The sequence below is a fragment of the Anguilla rostrata genome, chromosome 11, assembly GCF_018555375.3.
Source record: "Anguilla rostrata isolate EN2019 chromosome 11, ASM1855537v3, whole genome shotgun sequence".
Classification (NCBI taxonomy): Eukaryota; Metazoa; Chordata; class Actinopteri; order Anguilliformes; family Anguillidae; genus Anguilla; species Anguilla rostrata.
In genome coordinates, this window is record NC_057943.1 from 13,722,127 (window position 1) to 13,744,828 (window position 22,702).

General features: G+C 42.1%; 1 protein-coding gene across 2 annotated transcripts; it reads left to right on the plus strand.

Annotated features, from left to right (window-relative positions):
• Positions 1–1,280: 1,280 nt before the first annotated feature.
• Positions 1,281–22,359, plus strand: osbpl2b (oxysterol binding protein-like 2b). Of its 2 annotated transcripts, none has more exons than XM_064298057.1 (14): positions 1,281–1,436; positions 9,508–9,670; positions 10,646–10,769; positions 11,138–11,213; positions 11,424–11,558; positions 11,859–11,956; positions 12,679–12,861; positions 13,522–13,629; positions 13,978–14,067; positions 15,068–15,197; positions 15,895–16,020; positions 17,446–17,569; positions 18,155–18,245; positions 18,974–22,359. In XM_064298057.1, the coding sequence occupies exons 2-14, from the start codon at positions 9,634–9,636 to the stop codon at positions 19,074–19,076; spliced, it is 1,425 nt and encodes a 474-aa protein (XP_064154127.1). In that variant the 5' UTR covers positions 1,281–1,436; positions 9,508–9,633; the 3' UTR covers positions 19,077–22,359. The 2 variants fall into 2 exon arrangements, with proteins under 2 accessions (XP_064154127.1, XP_064154128.1); XM_064298058.1 differs by lacking the exon at positions 1,281–1,436 and adding an exon at positions 5,233–5,398.
• Positions 22,360–22,702: the final 343 nt, after the last annotated feature.

The following is a 22,702-nucleotide window of genomic DNA, read 5'->3' on the forward strand; positions in this document are numbered from 1 at the left end:
ACAAGAGACCAACCATCAAATCCAGCAGAACAGAACAGCAAAGTAACCAAATAACACATTATTCTCTGTCTGTCTCACTCAAAAGCACAAACACACACCCACTATGTAATAGTTACATATATCGTGTAGGTTTGTGACAGGGCTGTAGCAGATATTGCTATTCTTGGGAGACAAGGTTGACTGATGGGGTATCAGTGACTGAATGCTTGAATTATTGATGTGATGGACAATACAGCCCAACCTAACTTATCTCTCATAAATAATGCACGGCATGCTTATTTCTATCTTCCACAGCAACTCGTGTATGTTCTTGAATTCTTTTCCACACTATCTTGGGTACATCGGCTTCCATCTAGAAATAGTCTAACTTCTTCACATTGCTTTTCTTTCTGAGAAATTAAGTAATGATACTAATATTACTAGTATGACATCTTATTGGTGAACGTAACGTCTAATATTTCTTAAAGGTCTTATAAGTCATAAGCATGCAGTATCGTATTAATATGATTATTATAGTCATGTTGGAAAAACTCCTTCATGCGACCTCGTTCAGCTAAAAGTGAAAAAAAAAAAACATCATTATACAAATCATCTCCCCTGCACGAGATTCAAGCAAGGCTGTCTTGAGCTTTCGCAATATTCGAAATGTTATGCATGCTGCGCTCACTGTGTTCAGTGTGGTAGGCTACGCGATTGAACAATAAACGTAAGCACGACGACCCCCTTTACTGGGCTTCTACCTGTAAAACAACTGGAAGATGACAACAATCTTGTTGAGTCTCTGTGATATTGGCTATCTGAAGTTGTAGGCCTACTACCTTTTATTTCTAAAATGGAATTAGGCTGTCAGAAAAGTGACTTCAGAGCCAAGTGTATTCAAAGAATAGGCAGGCCCTATCTTGTTGATTGTTGAAAATGTTAAAAACAGCAAGGAATAACTAAAAAAATAAAATAATAATTAAAAAAAATAATTAGCTGTGGTGGAGGCAGCGCGTATCTCGCCTTTATCTACTTAGCCTACCCATTCCTTTCAAACCTAGCTCCGAGCCTCCAGCTTGCCAGGCGCTTATGGCAACACTTAAAATAACACCTCATCTATCGCCTTATCCTATCACTTATCCCCATCAGCGAGATACAGCCCACTTCCCATAAATAATAACCCTCCTCTAGCAATAACTATTAGTTCATGCGACCGTTCTGCTTGATCATTAGTCCGAAATGTTGCCCATCAGTCGGCAGCCTGCCCTTTCTCACCTGCAGACGTTTGTGCAGGAATCAGGCGGTCCCTTCTCTGAAACGCGATAGGCCGCAGGACGTGTCAGTGAGATCGTCCTTGTTACCCACTTCCGCCTCTGTGTCAGTTCACTGGTGGTGTCCAGTTTTGGTGTTGTCCTGTCGGATAAATAAAAACGCCATCGGACTTCAGAGCTTCACAGGTAATAACATTAATTTATTTGCTGCAATCTATGAAGTTTTTCAGCGCGTGGTAAAGGTTATTCAATGCTCAGCCATTACCATAATCCAAGACTATTTCTGGCGCTAGGTGCTAACTCTATACCTAAATAGGCAACCTCCATTAGCTAGAATAGCCGACTAGCTAGCAATACCCTCAGTTAGCTTAGCTAGACAATAACTTATGTTTGCCTAATTTGGTTCGCTACCATGCTGTGGCTATCCCGTCAACATAAATCAGATAGCAAAGAGGTTTCTAATGCACAAAAACTATCCAGAGAGGACGATGCTTGTTAGTTTCCCAGCGTTACCTAGCAGTAGCAAGCAATTTACTTTGCTAGCCTAAGTTAGCTAGCATTGAACGGGATAGAACTTGCTGTGGGTCAGCTATCTAACGCTACACGTTCAAGTGAGACTACGTTTCAGTCAGAACCGAATTGCACAGATAATTTTCAATAACATCTGGAATTATAGTTGACTGATAATTTACCGACTCGCTAGACTAGCTATCTAGAGGAACATATTCCACAAAACTAGACTTTGTGGATCTTGTGTTTGACGACGGTGGCTTTCTTAATGAGTTATATCCGTGGTGGTTTAGCTGGTTTATGAAATATAACAAGCGTGCTTATGTGCAATATGTAGCCTATATTGTTACAAGGTAGGTAAGTTAGCTTAAAACCTCCAGTGAACATGTTAACAACTTGGTTACATTTTATCGCCAACGTAACTTTGTAGCTCGTAACAGCTAGACCTTCGACCCGACACGAGTACTATTTCGTGGCTGAGAAGTGAGATGCACTGTGGCCAGTTGTCCTCGTTACATCAAAGTGTACCTACTGTATAGGACCAGATATTGGATGGCTAACGTGTTAGCTACCTGCTTTTTTGGACATCAGTAACTGGGACATAAGTCACTTCTATGTGACGTTTCTACGTAGCTAGTTAACTGCTTATTCACTGACAAGAACCAGTCCGCTTTTTCCACTCATTGGATTCTGAGCAAAATGATTTTATAAGAAGTTCATTCCCACTCCCTCCCCTTTATTTTGAGGAAGGCATGGCCAATAGTGAAACAGTACACTGTTGCCGTTATGGATGCGATTAATTTAAAATGAATGAATAGCAACTAGGACTGTTATGTAATAAAGTAAAATAAACAATATGTTAACGTTAATATAAATCCACAGAAAGTGTTGTAAGTGCTAGTAGTCATTCTAGCTTAGTAACCTCCAGAAATGTGTCACCTACCTTTTTTATTTAGCAATCTGACAATTATTTTTTCCAGTGTTAAAAATGCATTCACTTATACTAGTGTTGTATGTTTTGTTCCAAGCTGCGTGCCAGATGTTACAGTAAATGGTTTGAAGCCAGCCTGTTTGGGTCATTTCCTTAACTTGGTGTTTTTAAGTTGAGGATCTGAGTGGCGTTAAAACATTTAGCAGAAGAAAACGGCTACAACAGAGAAAATAGTACAGTAATGTGACTAACATTTAATAAATCAATCATTACGTAATGTCATTGCACATTTCTCTCTGACCTCCTAACTTCCCTTCAGAATGGAAACACCCTTTGTATAAGGAACAAGTAGCCCGCTGTAGTACCTCCAGTTCCACAAAGTATTGGTTTGAAATATTATACCTTAAATGCATGAACATGACAGCAGATGTAGCCGTCAGATTTAAGCATTGGAATAACTAATTCGTTTATTTATTACAATCAAATGTGTTTTAGAAAGGTCAAGGATTAGCCTAATATGAAATAAAATTGCAACTTTATTTTAATGTCAGGTGGAATAATTGTATCTGCTTACATCCCTGGTAATTCTAAATATGTGCGTGTGTGTGTGTGTGTGTGTGTGTGTGTGTGCAAAATTCACATAACATGGGCAAAGTCAGAGTGCCATGCTTAGCACAGTGTAATCAGAAACACTGTCACTCAACAGACTGCTTACTCTGCATTCCTTCCTGGTTGGACTGAAGTTTCAAGTACAGTTTAAATTCAGGAGTTCAGGAGTTCCTGTAATGGAATTTTTGGTTCAATAATGCAGGGACTCACTTTTCATTGTGTATTTCAGTCTTCAATTCTTGATCCCACTTTGATTTGTGGTGGTGTAATATTCCCAAAACTATACCTTCAGTATCATACCAATGAATAATGTTATTTATTATTATTATTATTATTATTATTATTATTATTATTATTATTATTATTATTATTATGGATAGGATTTATAATCTAGTGATGACCATTGAGATGACTGTACCACATTTCACATCACAAACATGGCATGAGTTGCCAATTGGGCAACATTCCTGAAAAATTCATGAACTTGCTTGCACAGACTAGCCACAAGTACAAGCAGCTTTCCGATATCAGCTTTAGTATGAATGTGTGCGTTTTGTCCCCACTTGGTACTTTTCTTGTTCTGCCACTTACGTTTCTTGTCTGTCAGACTAAAGCAAGGTGACTGACATTTATTAAGGATAAGTGTCTACATGAAAGAGACAGAGAAATGTATTGAACAAAAATTGTCCTTATGTTTGCCTCACAAGCAGGTAAAAGTGATTGCTTTTTTCACAAATACACAGTAGAGCTAGTTCAGTAATGCCCCAAGGTAAGATTTGTAAGTTGATTAAATCTAGGCAAATAATTTTATATCCATTTGATGATTGGGACACTTGGCAAAAGTTCAGCTCTTTTGATAAGTGTTGTCAGTGGATTGCAAAACGTACAGCCTTTCCTTAAACTAGCTTTGCATTTGATAACAAGAGTAACTGACTGACGGAAGGGCTGGATTCAGTATTTTTCCCCTTCACTGCTGTGAAACAGATCTCTTAGAAACACCGGTGGCAGTGGAGGCATTTAGAAATGTTCTTTCTAATAATAAAACGTACACAGTGCAGCTCTGTGTGCCAGACAGAAACAGCTGATGTCACCAGTGCATAAATGAAAGATGAGAGGCTGGCTCCTAATTGACCGATAAGCTGTAGAATTGAATGAACAGTTAGCATTCTGACTGGAATAAGCACCATGCTGACACCACCACACTCCATGCAGTCCTGTGTTCCATATTACTCATCTTCAAAATCCAAGTACCTGACTTTTACTTTAACTTACGTAGTAACATACTACATTGTGTTGTAAACTCAATACAGGAATTAAATTGATATTAGCAGGACATGAAATAATGAAATTGGCTACTAGTTTGTCCACAAAATATCTGCTCTGCCCTGTATGTTCCTATGTTTTGGTCTAGTCTGGATATATCTGTGCTCTCAGATGTAGTATAGGCCAAATGTACGGCTCACTGTTTGCTCAGTGGGAGTCAGAGTTTGTTGCCATTTGCTAAAAGATTCTTCAGGCTGCTCTGTTGGATCTTTTCGAGGTTAATAGAGTACAGTGTGGGGTTGCAATATTTATGCACTTGCACATGTTTGCAATTACTGCAGTCCTCAGAGAAATATACAGTAGATGGACCCTTGGCGTCAGTCTTCATTACGTTCCCCTGTAAAGTTCACGGAGTGCACCGCACATCCCGTCTTCACATAGAGAGGCACACTCAGACAGACACATGGCATTTTGTATATTTGTTTACACGTGCACTCGCGCTCGCTGGGCTGAGCATTGTCTCTGAATGAGGCACCGCCCGGGTGTGTTGGTGCTCCTCCTATTGTCATTCTTTGTATGTGACTTGGCTTGCAGAACGAGATTCTATTCAAATGAGCCGGCAGGCTGCTGAACGTGGTGGCCGTGGATCTGCAGCCAAAACGGCACTTTCGTCCGCCTGGCGAAACCTGCATGTTTCACACGGCTGCCCTCTTGCTTCTTTGTCTTTTTTTTTTTCTCTCTCTCTGTTGGCGTTGGATGTTGTTTACCAGTCAGCACTGAGGATTAAACTGGCGTAAAGCTCTTCACATGGTTCAATGGGTAATGTGCTGCAGTCGTAAGTATATAAATGCATACTTTGCATTTTGTTGTCCCTTTAGTAACTTGTGTTGTTTTGTTCTTGGGTTGGGGAAGGTTTGTTTTTTGAGTAAGGGGGGAAAGTTAGGTTGTGTTTATTTGTTTCACACTTTAACGGCAGTTTAATAAGTTTAATAGCTTTGCTGTTTACACATAGCCTCGGGTGCTTTGCTTCCATGTGTAATATGATGCCTCCGGGGAATTGAGCTGTCGCCATGAGGGGAATGAGCCTATTGGCTATCCTGCATGTAGCACCTTGCATCCAATTAACTCTATTCTAGTGGACGGCATCCTGCCTCATCCACCATGAGTACATATTCACCAGCTTCTCTGGAGAACCGCTATGTTTTTGGTCAACTTTTTTATTCTGTGTGTCTGTGCTGAGCACAGGATACGACATGGTAGCCCACTTTTGCTTTGTATTCTTTGTCTTGACTGTAGTGTTACACAGTAATGTCCCAAGACGCCATACGTACACTAATCATGCAGCTTTCAGAATGGCTTTGGAAATCTCAGCCGATCAGATCAAATCAGAATCATTTATAAACTTTGTTCATCTTTGTCAGGGATGGCAGGCACAGCATTGAGTACAAAAGCCACATTTAGGACATTTAGAGTCACAAGACAGAGAATAGATGACAGGGTTCCAAAAAGCAGCAACAATATGGTGTGGTGGACCTTGAGTAAGTTCTATGCTTGATACCAGTAGACTTTGTAGCATTGCTTTCTCAGGGCTCCTGCAGCCACTGTATCACAGAGCCATGTATCTTTTGAGTGCGGAAGGAACTTCATATGCTGCTCTGTACCACGATATGTTGCCATCGCTTTTGAGTATCAGTGAGAAATTGAGGAGACACGCAGTTTTATTGCACCATCAGCAGGAAACATTGGGGTTTATTTCCTGTATCAGCACTTTCTGGCAGTTGGACTAGTGGTGTTCAGCCCCATCAGCCTTGTCCGTTGAGCTGGCTTCAGCCTTGACCTCTAGCCGAATCTTCCATGGGACAACCATTATAGTATGGGTGCTGAAGGAATTTGGATTAGCCTATATGTAGATTCACAAGTTCTCCCATTGATATTCTTATTCCTCATATAGGCTAGGTGTAATTGTAGAATTTTGTGCTTAGAACAGTGCTTAGTGCTGCCCTGTAACCAGCAAATCCATTGGTTGTGTAATTAGTAGAACATTTTTCAGCAATGCTTTGTGTCATGCCCGCATGAATCACATTTGAGGTAATGGCATTCTTGCACACAATGGAAATGAGGGCTATCAAAAGGTAAAATATTTAGTTATGTAAGGAATTCAGGTAGTGGCTGTTAACTCATAAAGTTACCTAATTGGTTTATTTTTCCGCAGTGAAATTTGCAGGTATGGAATCTATAGCAACACTTTTGAAATATCGAAACTCATTCTTCAGCTTGTCATCTTGTCATGTCCTGAAACTCACATTTTGAAAAATTTTTATGACCGTTCGAACAAACTCAGTTGTCGGTCTCATTGTCACACCAGGCGGTGATAAATGTGAAAGCACACCATTGTTTTACTGGTCAGTGTGGTGAGAGGAAAAAGTACGGTCTCTGCACCGTCTGGTGGGCTGGACATACTGTACACTGTTCTGAGAACAGTTCTGGTGAAGATGAGTTAAAATTCAGTTTTGTTCAGAACTTGCTGTTTCTTCACACAGAGTATGTTGGATAGCATGTCATGATCTGCAGTTCAGTCAAGAGATTGAGGGATTCTTTAAGAACAAACTCTGTACTGTACAGTGCTTGTACCTATGCTCCTTCAGATTATAGGCAAATTCCGGGTCCAAGAATGAACAAAAGGGCTGTTCTCATCGCTAGACTATCGTATGTTTATGGTCATGGTGCTGTGAGAATTGGTGTGTCATGGGTATGGCCTGTACATCAGAGAGATTGTGTGGATAAGCTAATGTTTGTACTGTGCTAGAAGTGCTGAGTCCAAAGTGCATGTCGGAGGGAGCTGGACATTGAGGGGCGTGGCCATGAGTAGTGTGGTCTGGTCCCGCCCCTCACCTGGTCCCACACAGCCCAACTGGGTCTCCAAAGGAAGGGGTAATAGACACGTGCTTGTGCACTATTTTCAGCTGTTTGTTGGGGTCCAGCATCACAGCTAAGCAAAATACAATGCATGATAGGAGCTTTATTTAGGCTAATTTTCTGACTATAATCGCTGATCATGTACCCTAACCTAACCCGATCACCAAGACCCACTTTCCGCTCCACTCTGGAACTGGGAAAGCTCACTAAGTACAGACTGCTTATTGTATGTTTTTTTGTCAAGCCACATAAAACTGTGTCAGTACAGGCCTGCTTGCCAGAAGGCGAGGGGCAGGGTTAGCGACAGACATTTAGGGAAGCAGTTTGTAGGGAACTCAGTGGGAACTAGTTTTTTTTTTGTTTTAAGTAGATGCATTGTTTTAAAGAGTAGCTGCAGATACAACTATTGTGTCTGTAACCAAGTGCATTATAGGCTTACAGCTAGCAGTCATGTTGTGCATTGTGATACTGATATTTCATGTGGAATTTATTTGTCTGTTTTAAATAGTGCCTAAACATTAAAAAAATACATGTATACCTGTATGTTCAGTAATTGTTTTATGTTGTAGGTTTCTTACTGTACTGAAGCTGTTCTCTCTGTAATATTGCCTACCATTTTACAAGCATTAATGTGAAATGTAGTGAACTGTTGACATCAGAGAAATTAAAGTTTGAGAACTCATCATTTCATCCCCTATCCTATTCACAGGTCTCCATCAGCATAAATCTACCCTTCTATTGATATTAATGCAACATGCTGCCTGAAACTTTGTCATATTGAAACCATGTCAGGCTTCTGGAAAAAAGGTCTACGTGCCGTTTTACTGACAATACAGGCTATTCTTTCCCAGGCATGAACACCCTGAAGCACTGTCTTACAAAGTAGCATTTCATATGTTAACTGTGTTCACTGTTTCACATTGCTTTGAAAATGAGGTCATTATACAGTGGCTGTGGCACAAATAAGTGCAGCAGACTGGAGCTGAGTGGATTCATATTTCCAGCTGCAATGCAGCAGTAGTTCTGTAACGGTGACAGCCTGGGCTTTATAGCAGCCGGTGCTCGTCTGATGGAATGAGATGATGTGTTTTTTTGTGGGTGGAGTGGAGTGCCCTCATGATGAACGTGTCAGCAGGTCTTGGTGCTCGTACAGTAGCAGAGCAGCAGGGCAGTGACTCCATTTTACTCTGAGCTGTCCAAAATTTTGCCGGCCAAAAATAATGTAGTTATTGTGGCTTTTTGTTTTTGGTAATGATTGCATAATTACATTCTGTTACCTGGTAATGCCACTGAATTTTAGTTAATAATCTGGCTCAAGGGGGCACAGTGTTAGTGTGCTGCCTTACATTCACACCGGTTCTAACAGTTAGTCTTCTGTCATAAAGATTTCCATTTCAAACTTGCACACCTATGCTCACACTAATATCAGGAGTGTCACTGGGTTCAGTACAGCGGCATGGTCATGTTCATGTTCCAGAGTTCACCTTTGTGCAGAATGAACGTTTCCAAGTAGGCTAGTTGTTTGTCGTATCCATTTTAATGGTAAAGCGAAGACAATTGCAGTGCTGTAGTCCTGCTGATCTTGCCAGGCAGGTCTGCTGGCTTGGGCGGCCTATGCCGTCGTTCAGGGCCTCAACCACGGAAGGGCCGTACGATTCAGGTTTAATTTATTTTTAAATGTATTTTAATTTGACGGCATTCAAACGTTGCGAATAGCTTTTTTGATGCTATTGTTCTTACAGCAATTCCCTTGTCTGCGATGACCGACAGTTGCCCCCTGCGCTGTGCGATTGCCGACCCCCCGCACCCCTCCCCACCCCCTCGGTCCGCGATCGGTTGCCCCCAGTTACTTCGTGTTTCGGGCCACCAAAGTCCCAGAGCCGGCTCTGCGGGCGAGTCAGCCCCCGAGCCAGGGTTTAAGTCACCGCGACTGCCTACGCAGGGGCAATCGAAGCGCTACGAGTAGCCATCGTTTGTTTACCCAGCTCCTGGCCTCTGTTTCCAATGCGCTGGTGTCTTTTGTCCTAGATCTCCTTGGTTTCTTGCTTTGTTCGGTGGCTTGGGAGCCTGAAGCATAAGGGACAGCCCTCAGCAGGAAGGACGATGTGCTAGAGGAGTCGCAGGCAGGAAGAGGGCCCGGCTTCGCTTTCTAAAATGAACAATGAAGACGAGTTCTACGACGCCGTCACAGGTAAGCTTCGGACCTCTCGGTTAGCCGCGACGGTTCTCATCAAGTGTTTTCTTGAAAGGGCGTTTAGAAGACCGTTTGTCTCACTGCATAGATTTTATACGGTCTACTGACATTTTAGAATCTCTGCATCTTCGATGGTGTCTCTCAGTTAGTCTTGAGACCATTGCTTCGAGCGAGCAGGTTAAGTTAATTAGTTATTACCATTTACAGAGAATATTGTCCATTGAACATCCGTTCTCCTTTTTTATTTTATTCTGAAAGGTTAAGTGGTTTTGTAAAGTGCAGTGCAGGGCACAGGGGGAGTCTAATATTCTCTTGAGTCCGGGTTATGCAACAGGGTTAATCCACAGGGGTCACCTTACTCCATCTTTGCAATTGCGTGAATAATACAGCAGTCTATTCATGTAATGTAGTAATAGATTTTGTTATCGCTGTCATGGTGGAGTCTGCATAAAAGTAACATTAAAGGAGTAGGGGGATATACTGCGTGTTATTAAGTATATTATGTATTTCTTATTATGCATTATGTAAGGACAATATGAGAAGTACAAAATGACAGACTTGATTGAATTATTTATTGGTTAATGATTTATTTATTTTGAAATGAATGCCTTCACCTTTTGCCGCCACACACCTCCACAAAGCATCATCTATTATTGAATGTGTTTTTTGTGAAAATTGTTTTTGAGGGAATATTTGTTTCCAAGATTGGAAACAAATTTGATTTCAATCGCAGAAGACCATTTCCCCCAAAAGGTGCAGAGCAATGATGTATATAAGATGATATATACATTAAGATGACATTAAGCACATTATTTAATGTACTTGGCAGATCTGTGGTTGGTTCCTGTTTTATGTGGTGTCCTGTTTGTCTCTTTGTAATCTTGTGCATCTTTTTGTCTGTCTGTCTGCCTGTCTGTCTGTGTGTCTCTCTCTCTCTCTTGGTCACTCTCCCCCCCTCCCTCCCTCCCCCAGGCTTGGATTCGGACGAGTCCTGTGAGGGTACGTCTGAGGCCAGCTTTAAAGATGCGATTGTGTGCGTCGGCGTGCAGAAGAACAATGGCACGGCGCCACAGGAGAATGGAATCAAGAAGCGCAGGTAGGGCCAGATTCCAGGTGTCGGCCCCGCCCCCAGCTCCTGCCCCCCTGCAGGCATTCTGTTCTCTCTGCAGCAAGCCCCACATGCCCTTCATGCCTGAACTAAACCCTGTTTCTAATTTGAGCCAAAGGTTCAATTAAACCCGCTGAACAGAGACCTTAAAGAAGCGCTAGCATGACGCTTAACCCTGCTATTGGCTGGGCCTTAGTATGGCTCACATGGGTGACCAATGACATTTTATTGTTTTTTTTTGTTCTTGTTTTCCTTCTCTGAGGTGTTGCATGTTGTAGATTTTTAAATAGAAATTGTATATGTTTTAATGCTGTTAATGTGTGTTATATATGTGTTTGTGGATTCATTTCTTATAGGACAACCTTACCTGCACCAATGTTCTCCAGGAACAACTTCAGTGTGTGGGGAATCCTAAAAAAATGCATTGGACTGGTAAGATATTAAAAGGACAAAAGACATACCTCTGCAGTGACTAGTCCTTAAGTGAATCACTTAGTTCTAAGTCAAAGAGTTATACGTGTACAAATTCTGCAGGTGTGTTTGCCTTCTCTGAGTAACGGGGTGTGTGTATTCCAGCTACTGAACTCTACCCTCTTTTTGTGTTTTGTCGTTGTGGTGGTCATCGTTGTCGTGGCGGCGCAGGAGCTGTCCAAGATCACGATGCCCATCGTGTTCAATGAACCGCTGAGCTTCCTGCAGCGCATCACGGAGTACATGGAGCACACTTACCTCATCCACAAGGCCTGCACCCTGTCCGATCCTGTGGAGCGGATGCAGGTCAGACACCCCCGTCTGCAGGGTGACAGCTGGGGACTAGTGGAGCGAGTCTGTGTGCCTGAGCGCGCGTGTGTCCGTCCATGTGCGTGTGCAGATTGTGTTCATGTGTTTGTGGGAGTTTGTCTGTGAGCACTTGATTCCGGTTGCATGCTGCGTGCTACTTGTGTGCGTGCGTGTACATAAATGTATGTGTGTATGTGCACACGTGCGTGTGTGTGTGTGTGTGCGTGCGTGCGTGCGTGCGTGTGTGCATGCGTGTGCTTGCCATGTCCAGTCGATGAGCTCTCTGCTCTCTTCCAGGCTGTAGCGGCTTTCGCTGTCTCTGCTGTGGCGTCTCAATGGGACAGAACTGGAAAGCCTTTCAATCCTTTACTGGGGGAAACCTATGAACTCCTGCGGTGAGACCAAAAGCCCTCAAATCCAACATCCAGTCAGGGCTCTTATCCTGAGTGCTCTTATTTACTGTATCAAATAATGGCAGCTCTTCTCCAATCCCTCCAAAGTCCTTACAGCTTAGACATTCTGGTGGTGCTTGTTATGTCTTAAAACATCCTTTATTCATTTTTTTTTTAAATTTACACCTGTTTTAGTGTATCCTACTGGAATCATTCTTGCATGTTACAACGCTCAGAGAACAATGGACAGAAGCGGCCAACTAACCCTTGGTTTGCATTTATAGTGGAGGTGACATCCAGGGTGTGTTTGGAAGATTTGGTGTAATGTACTGTCAGGATTATATATCTGTTTGTTCACTTCCTTTGTCACTCTGTGCTCTTTTGATCTTTTCGACTGAAAACTCTGCTTACATACTTCTTGGAATGTTTGCTTTGCACTTATACATTTAATAGCTTTAGTAGTCTCTACATTCGTGCTTTAATGGTGTACATAATGAGAAATACTGTTTGATCTTCATATCTTCAGTTGTATGTAGATCTGAGGCATACATTGTGGAAGCTGTTAAAGCAACATTCCAAATACTATAAAACGGTGCTTGTGCTTCAGTTTGCCAGTTGAAGAACAGGTTGTGTTTTACCGGTAGGAAAAGAGTGTCATTGGCTTCGGCACTGGCGTTCTCCTCCATTTTCATGTCTGTGGCGTTGTCTCCCATGTGATGCCCCAGGGAGGACCAGGGCTACAGGCTCATCTCAGAGCAGGTCAGTCACCACCCTCCCATCAGCGCCTTCCACGCCGAGGGCCTGGCGGGGGACTTCACCTTCCACGGCTCCATCTACCCCAAACTCAAGTTCTGGGGCAAGAGCGTGGAGGCCGAACCACGAGGAACCATTACTCTAGAACTACATAAGTAAGTGTGTGTGAGTGAGAGCGTGTGAGTATGTGAGTGTGAGCGTGTGAGTGTATGTGTGTGAGAGTGTATGTGTGTGAGAGTGTGTGTGTGTGTGTGAGTGTGTGAGTGCCTGAGTGTGTGTGAGACTGTGAGTGTGAGTGTGTGCGAGTGTGTGTGAGTATGTGAGTGTGTGTGTGCATGTGTGTGCGTCTGTATAAGTGCGCACGTGTGTGTATGTGTGCTTGTGCATGCTTGTGTGTATGTGTGCGCGTGTGTGTGCATTAATGCGTGTGCACGTGCGTGTGTGTGTGCCCATGTGTGCGCGCGTTTGTATTTTTGTGTGTGGGTGGGTATTGTATTTTTGTTGCCGTGTGTTGGCAGAGGGCTGTTTGTATTTCTGTCAGTGGGTCCATGTGTGTATTATGTGCAAAAGCCAAGTGGCAAGAAGCCAGAATCATCACCCAGGAAACCTGTCAGGTGTGAAAGAAATGTAATAACCAAGCAGCCACTCCTCTTTTATAAGTCCTATCTTGAAAAATATTGCTTTCTAAAATCACAGTGTATGCTGTTAAGTCTGCTCCTTGGTGATCTTTTTTGAGAGGTGAAAAGTGTAATACAGTAACTCAGTCCAGCTTCTACTTCTCGTTTATATTTAGCCTGTTTCTTTCCCCTCTGAAGGCACAAAGAAGCCTACACGTGGACAAATCCATTCTGCTGTGTACATAATGTAATACTAGGCAAGCTATGGATAGAGCAGTATGGAACCGTAGAGATCCTCAATCACAGGTAAGCAATGAAACGTTCTCCTTAACACATACACACACTCACCCATGTACACACTTGTGCATATACGTCTACAGGAGCTATAAACTATCAAATCAAGTGATTTCTGTTCACACATCAAACAGAGAATCATAAAGGCTTTTTTCTCTTTTGCTTCTATAAAATTACTTAATTGTTACTAAAAGTTTAATTCTGAAAAGACGTGTGTGGACTTGATAATGTTTTGAGATAAATACACTGAGCCAAAATTGATATGGAGCAGTTTTAGCTAAGTGAAGAGATGTGAAATCGACGATGGGTGTTCGTTGGAATTTTTCTAAGTTGCTCCTCTTCCTCCCCTGTGATTGGCAGTACTGGAGATAAGTGTGTGTTGAACTTCAAGCCCTGTGGGATGTTCGGCAAGGAGCTGCACAGAGTGGAGGGGCACATCCAGGACAAGAGGTGAGGGTCCGCGCTGGACACCTCCACTTAAACTCGCACCCTCCTGCTAATCCCTCTCTGAGGCTGCTTTTCCTGTCTGCTAAGATGACCTTGGCCTTCAGCCAGAGAGCTTCCCCCTCGGGGGGGAGGGAACGACCAGCAGTTTATTGAATTTTACCTTCTGCAGTCCATTAATGGACAAAGTACTGTTCCAGACCATATCTGCTGCATCTAACGGCATTTCCTAGAGGGCCGTGTGTAATGTCTCCAAACGTTTGAGGTTGTCATCGAACAAGCATGTTATTTACATCAGGGTTTGCTCAGTGCTGGATCAAGGCCCAAATCAGACAGGGGTCTTAGGATTCTAGGAACGTTTTTATTGGTTATTTTACAGGTTTTAAAGGTGTTTACATGTTATTTTACAGGTTTTAAAAGGTGTTTACAGGTTATTTGACCTTTACAGCAGTAGAAGGGAAGTCGCAACCGGTCACTTGCAGTGGTGCAGTTTGTCGCTGTGTGGCTCAGTGGCCGTCCGTGTCCTGTGGAACATTAAATTCGATTGGCACAAAGCAACATTTTGAGCTGGAACAGACTGGTGTGCATGGAAATGAATAGTTTCTGAGTTTCCTTTAACACTTCTCACCAGAACTGGGTCAAATATGTTTTTTTTTTTAAATTCAAATACTTTTCTACGCCCTACTGAATTTGTATGGTGTATTGGAACCAATGAAATACTCTCAAAAAGTACAAACCCCGCCTTCTGGTCATATTGGCAGGCTCAATTATACCAGGCAAGATAAAGAGAGCACATTAAAGTATTTGAATCCAAAACAAATACATATTTGACCCCGGTCTGCTTCTCACACAAATGTAGAAACAAAGCCATACATGTTGTAATCACTGCAGAGTTGAATGGGTTATAGATAATCATTTGCAATACAAAACGAACGTTAAAGAAAGAGATGAGTGCCTGACCCGCAGGTCATGCTGTGTGCGGTGTTCTCTTGCGTTGGCTGCTCAGTAAAAAGAAGCTGTGTGTGATCTACGGGAAGTGGACCGAGTGCATGTGGAGCGTGGACCCCGCGCTGTACGAGGCGCACCGCAAGGCGGACAAGAAAGGGGGCGCCAGCGACAACAGGAAACAGAAGCAGGTGTGTTCTGCTGGTGCTTCAGAAAGATTCCTTTCCCTGAGTGAATCGACAGTCCTTTTTATGATTTAACTGTCAATAATCAAATTTATAAGTTTATTGAAACTCTTTATCAATAGAGTGATCAATAATAAGCAGTGGGATACAATGACCAGATTAGTAAGACACCAGCATGGCAATAGCGACACTGAAGGTGGTGAAGCTGTTTTTAAAATGCTCATTTTTAATGCTAACGTACAGTACAGTATTTTGATAGATTTGTCTAAGAAAAGCCTTTGTTCAAGCTGTGATTTAAAAATGTCATATTTCCATCCTTTCATAAAACAGAATGTCTTTAATTTTTTTTTGATGCGGTTAGCATGCTATGAGGTTGCATTAAGGTAAATTTTGGTAAATATAGGTATATAAATATGCTATAGGTGGCTTATGTAGTTTGTGTGTGCTATTGTAAGATATCAGTTGCTGTAGTGTACATTGTAGTGTTCTTCCAGTACACTGTAGGATAGAAATATTGGTCCTGATCCCTGTAGTCTATCACTTTATTATTTTGCTTAGCTCCACATCTGTATAAATGTTCTTTGCATGCATTTATTAAGAAGTTGACAGTGAATAATTTTTTGCCATGAGGCATGCTGGCTTGTCCCGGAGGAATGAGGGCTGAGTGTATGTGGGAGAGTCAAAGTTCTGCGCCTGTCTGCAGGAGGAGGGGGCGCGGCCGGAGAATGACGAGGCGGACGACATGCCCGAGGTGCAGGAGACGGTGGCCGTCGTCCCCGGCAGCACCCTGCTCTGGAGGATATCGTCCCGACCGCCGCACTCCACTCAGGTGAGAACACGCCTGCGTACTGCACAGGAACGTACAGGCATTCATACAGCATGTACATTACACACTCATACAGCACATGCATATGCCTCTCTACTGCACAGGAACGTACAGGTATTCATTCAGCATGTACATTACACACATACACACTCATACAGCACACATATGCCTCTCTACTGCACTCGAACATACAGGTATTCATACACCATGTACATTACACACACACACACACACACACTCATACAGCACACACACATGCCTCTCTACTGCACGCGAACATACAGGTATTCATTCAGCATGTACATTACACACATACACACTCATATAGCACACACATATGCCTCTCTACTGCACGCGAACATACAGGTATTCATTCAGCATGTACATTACACACATACACACTCATATAGCACACACATATGCCTCTCTACTGCCCAGGAACATACAGGTATTCATACAGCATGTACATTACACACATACACACTCATACAGCACACACATATGCCTCTCTACTGCACGCGAACATACTGGCATTCATTCAGCATGCACAGGTACACACATACACACTCATACAGCACACACATATGCCTCTCTACTGCACGCGAACATACAGGTATTCATTCAGCATGTACATTACACACATACACACTCATACAGCACACACATATGCCTCTCTACTGCACGCGAACATACAGGTATTCATTCAGCATGTACATTACACACATACACACTCATATAGCACACACATATGCCTCTCTACTGCCCAGGAACATACAGGTATTCATACAGCATGTACATTACACACATACACACTCATATGCCTCTCTACTGCACGCGAACATACTGGCATTCATACAGCATGTACATTACACACATGCACACACATATGCCTCTCTACTGCCCAGGAACATACAGGTATTCATACAGCATGTACATTACACACATACACACTCATACAGCACACACATATGCCTCTCTACTGCACTCGAACATACAGGTATTCATACAGCATGTACATTACACACATACACACTCATACAGCACACACATATGCCTCTCTACTGCCCAGGAACATACAGGTATTCATACAGCATGTACATTACACACATACACACTCATACAGCACACACATATGCCTCTCTACTGCACGCGAACATACAGGTATTCATTCAGCATGTACATTTCACACATACACACTCATACAGCACACGTGTGCACATGCACACACACACACGCATGCACAGGTACACACATACACGCTCATGCAGCACACGTGCACACGCATGCACAGATGCACACTAATACAGCACACGTGCACGCCTACAGATGCACAAATGCATGCATACACAAACATACAAAACTTAATTTTAGGAAGCCTTCATTCACTGAAAGTGAAGTATTAAATGGTTTTATGTATTTGTGCTGCAGATGTACAATTTCACCAACTTTGCGATGACCCTGAATGAACTGGACCCGGGGATGGAGGCAGTCTTGGCACCCACGGACTGCCGCTTGCGTCCCGACATCAGGGCCATGGAGAATGGAGACATGGGTACGGTTACTCTACTGACATCTCAGCACACACTGCATTACAGACCATAGCAGATACAGCAGACGCAAGCAAACACTGCCCCCTGCTGTTTGTGATGGTCAGTTAGAATAACCAGTACACACTGTTTGAGTTTGAGACTTTTCGTAAGCCTAGTTAGAACCGTTGAACTGTTGTATCGCCTGTGAGCTGTGGTCACTCTTAACCCCATAACAGTATTTACCCGTGGGTGATGTTTCAGTGCAGACTAAGCTGTTCAAACCTAATGTGCCTTGAAGCATATATTTTTTAATTAAATGCATGTACCACTTTTAGGGGTGGGGAGAGAGGACAAGGCACTCTATAGCATGGGCCCTGAATAATGATAGGCCTTTCATTAGATAGCTACATAAAAGCATACATTCTGTAAAATCTCACTGTAGCCTTCAGCAGTCACCATGGCGAACAGTGTTACGTAATGTATGTTACGTCTCGCAGTGCATTACTTGCCCGCTGCCTGCCTGAAGATAGATACGGATAGATACAGATACGGGCAGAGTTTGTGTGTCGATGGGTTTATGATGAGCTGACGGGTCCGTGTTTGCGCAGACACTGCCAGCAGAGAGAAGGAACGGCTGGAGGAGAAGCAGAGATCAGCCCGTAAGGAACGAGCCAAGGATGAGCAGGAGTGGTCGACCAGGTAAGCGTCAGCCACGCCTCGCTGCGGTGCTGCTTGGCTGCATGGCTGCAGGCTTCCCCTGCGGAGCTGCGGTATGTAAAGCATTACCGCTGCATGCATTCGCAGTGATGTGCCACACTTTTACTGTGTAACAGTAGACTAGTACTATTTCAGACCCTTTATAGCTACAGTTAAGTTTATTATGATTGACTTCCCGGGCTGTGTGCCCAGCTGAACCACGTGGCCTTGTTGCTGTAACGATCACAGTCCAGAACTGAGTCCTCATAGTGTCCATACCATAACTGTGGCCATGGGGTGATCAGTGGAGTATTACCCTGACAGGGATTTCTCTACCTGATTGCGCAGTAGGCTATCCTGCTGTCAACCAGGCACCTGCAGTCTGCTTGCAGCAGCTGCACCAGCAGTGCAGTAACTCCACAGCTGAGCTGGGGGATTGCAGAGTGGAAGGAAGTGGTGGTTGGCTGCACATGTCCCAGGAACCACTTGTGCTAACGTGCCCTGACATAAATTGACAGATTATGTTGAAGGGCAGGCTTGTGACCAGGCCTGAAAATTCAATTGGTCATTCCAAATTGCGAGAAAGCAAAAAAAATATAAAAATAATGATAGTATTTTTTTAAATCAGAGGATTAAAATTTCTAATAGGAAACAAGACTGAAAATGAATGATTGAATAATAACAGTAAATTCCATGTTTAATGTTCTGTGAAATTTCCCCATGTCTTCTAGGTGGTTCCAGTCAGGCACAAACCCATTCACTGGGTCCCAGGACTGGATCTACGTTGGGGGGTATTTTGATAGGAAATATAGTGACTGTCCTGATATCTACTGAGGGGGGGGGATGTAGCAGCTCCCCCTCTCCAAGCCTCCATAGCACCGTCATCTCCAATCGGAACTCTGAAGTGGTAGTTTTTTTGTGTTTGGCACAATTAATGGTTCATATACAAACTCTCCTCCCCACGTGGTTATTGAGCCATTTCTGAAAAACATAAACCTGACAACAACAGCAGCAACACAAAAATGGAATTCAGGGATATGAATGCATTTTTTGGGGTGGGGTAGAGGGGATGCTAAAGAGGACTGGTATTTGCACTGCGTACTGTGAGCAGAACGGTTCTCTGCATTCAATGCACTTCAGTCGTCAAATGTCAAGTGTTACTTTCCGTTGAATGTTTTTTCCACCTTCTGTGCCACAATGGAGGAGATTCACAAGAACAAGTGGTTACTGTGGATCGTGTGGTTGGGGTATTACGTAGCATTATTCCCAAATCAGGGTCTCCCCCTCAGTACACTTAGGCAATACTCCACAAGACAAACAAAAATGGTTTAATCGTCTAATGTGTGAAATTCAGAATCATTCCTCGTTTCATTCTTAGTGCATTGTTGATATGGTTGCCGTTTAGCATGAATGTAAAAAAGTGTGAAGGTCTCTGCCACCTCAGACCCTTCATAATAATACTCGCTCGTGAATTTCACCGCAGGATTCTGGCAGAATGGTTCTGTGGCATGATTTGGCTTCGCTTTTCACGAGCCACATGTTCAGCATATCACTCTGAATACGGAAAATAATCATGGAGCAGCAGCCTCACATAAAAAGAGACTGCATACCGTGCACAAAAGAATTAGATATGCAGAGTCTATTACACCGTAGTAAGGATGTATGGGAATACCAGTTTGGTAGTATCTTCCATGAAATCTGTTTGAGTTTGAGACACTTCGTAAGCCTGGTTAGAACTGTTGATATTTTCGAAAAATTGAAGACATTAGGCAATCATGATTGATGTGTTGTTAACTGTAGCATGTTTCGCACTGTTACTGATGAAGAGGTGTAATGATTCATGGCAGTATAAATGGGCAGTCATGCTTTTAATTCACCCTATTTAAAAATGGTATTTCAATCCCATACAAAAGGCCACTGAAATGTTTTCAAATGTGCTAATTCCTCCTTTGTCTTCCAAACTCCCTTTATTTTACATTATTTTTTCAACCATGTCAACCACTTCTTATAAGCCAGTTTAATGCATATGGGTTTACCTGCGGATTAATGGGCATGTCAATGGGGTTCATTTGTGTGGAGAATTAATTTCACATATATGCAGACCTTTCAGTGGTACTAGGTTCTGTTGTAGAGCTGTGGCATATGTTGATGTAAGCTCTTCTGTGCGGTGGGAGTAATGATAATGTTGCTTGGATGGCAGATTAGCTGGGTGCTCCCTGCATTTTCCTTATGAAGAGCTGTCTGCTCCCCACCCACATCACTTGTACTGACACACTAATCTTCGTAACTCAAACTATCTATCTGTAATGTAGAGTGTGCATCATCAAAAACGCAACCCAATTTCCGATTTCATCATGTTAAACAGTTGGACAATTTGCATGCTGTGAAATGATTTTTTTTCTTCTTAAAACTAAGTATTTATATACATTATTCTCATGCATGCGTAAGGAGTGATTCTGATAGCACATTTTGTTTTAGTGACAAAGAAAGCTGCTTAAGACTGCGTGTGTGTGCGTGCATGCTTGCGTGTGAGTGTGTGTGTGTGTGTGTATCTGTCTGTCTCTGAGGTTATTCATGTAAAAACACTAAAGCCATAACATCTTTGCTACTACAGGTATGTATTTTGTCAAGGACAGTCTGACGTACATTGTACTGACATAATTTGATGAAGCTGCAGAGGACCCATCTTTGTCATGGAAGTAATTTTCACTAAAACAACAACAACAACAAAAAAGTTGTTTAAGTTTCTTACTAAAGAAGGTACATACAATGTTGCAGAGAAACCATATAATTTGACACTGAAGCTGTGAGCCCAAGCAAACCAATTCAGTAAAGCAATCGATGAATATTACTTTATCAGTAGACAAGGTGGACCTCCACTTTTCAGGGAGAAATTGATTGTCAGAGAGCTGTATTTCTTTTGACATGTAGACACCCTATAGATTTTTTTATGTTTTTAAGCATTTATACACAGTTGTGCTTTATAAGTGAATTAGGGTTTCATTTGTGAAATGTTATCAGGCTGCTTGTGGCACATTTAAAATGATCAATAACATAGGTTGATCAGAGTATGCAGTTCTGAGTAGACAAAATCCTTTGTATATTTTTTGTACTATATCCAATTTAAAGTATGTAATGGAATGTACAGTACCCGAAGGTACAATTAAATAGACTGAATAGTACATCTGCTGGTCCTCTGTAGTCTTTCATCTTTTTTTCAGTTGGTGTTCATTAGAGAAAATAATAGCTCCTTTGCATGATTCATGCAACTGTTACATTTTAGCTACTCTACTAAAAGCATACTTTGCATCTGAACTGTTGCCAAAATCTATGCAACTAATCATCACTATGTGTCTCTGTACATTAAGATTTATATATAAATACTTTGGTTTGATCATTATTTGTTCAATAAGTAGACTATGGAAATATTTTTGGCTGTATTAGCAGGTTGCTTGACTGTAAAATACAACACTCCATTGTGTGTGCGCGTGTGTGTGTGTGTGTGTGTGTGAGAGTGTGTATGTGTGCGTGCGTATCTGCGCGCGTGTGCGTGTATGAGGGAGGGGGAGAGAGTGTAGAATGTAGACGATGACAAACTATTATTGGGTTAAAACCAAATAGGCAAATGCGTTTTCAGGATATTTCTTGCTCATACTGTAGATCTTTTTGTAAGCCATTTTTCTCTTAAGGAGGTGTTACCCTCAGCAGTGCCTGACCTGAAATTAATAAGTAACATGACATTTGACCGAAAGCATTGAGTTTTTCCCTACTTACAATAGATATTGAACATATTTTTCTGTTTCGATGGAACATTTTGATTTGCAGAGAAACTGTCTAGGCTTTGCTAACCCCATTGCTCCTTAATTGTGCCTCATCCTTGTCTCTTACTGTAAATTGTGAATTACCTGTTGAAAAAAGAAATATCAAGTGACTCAACAGGCATCGGACACATTTTGTCACCATGTCTGTAATTATAAGAAATATTAAATACACTACTGCTGGTTGTATTCATCCATACACTGCATCATTGTCTCATGAAATGTAAATTTGGTTATTTGTAAACTAGCAATATGAAAAAACCCTAATGTACCACCATTAAAGGATAGATTTTATTTTGCTTTGTGTGTTTTTTTTTTGTGTGTGCAGAAAACACTTAAATGTTTTGTAGGTTTCCTTTTACTAATGTTTGTCTTTGTATGTTGTACCTTACAGTTCTGCCTTTTAATTTCCCATTTTGCACATAGATTTGTTCAGTAATTATACATAAATAGAACAATATATTTTGCAATTTATTTTTATAGTATTTAAATGTACAAATTGGGGAAGGAATTATACTTCATTTTTGACATGGGGGTACATTGGGCCACCAGGGTGGTCATAGATGACCGCTTTTCTCTAAAGTTTGAATATTTATCTAATTCCAGAGATTGTTCGCTAGGTGTATAATCAGAAAATAAAAT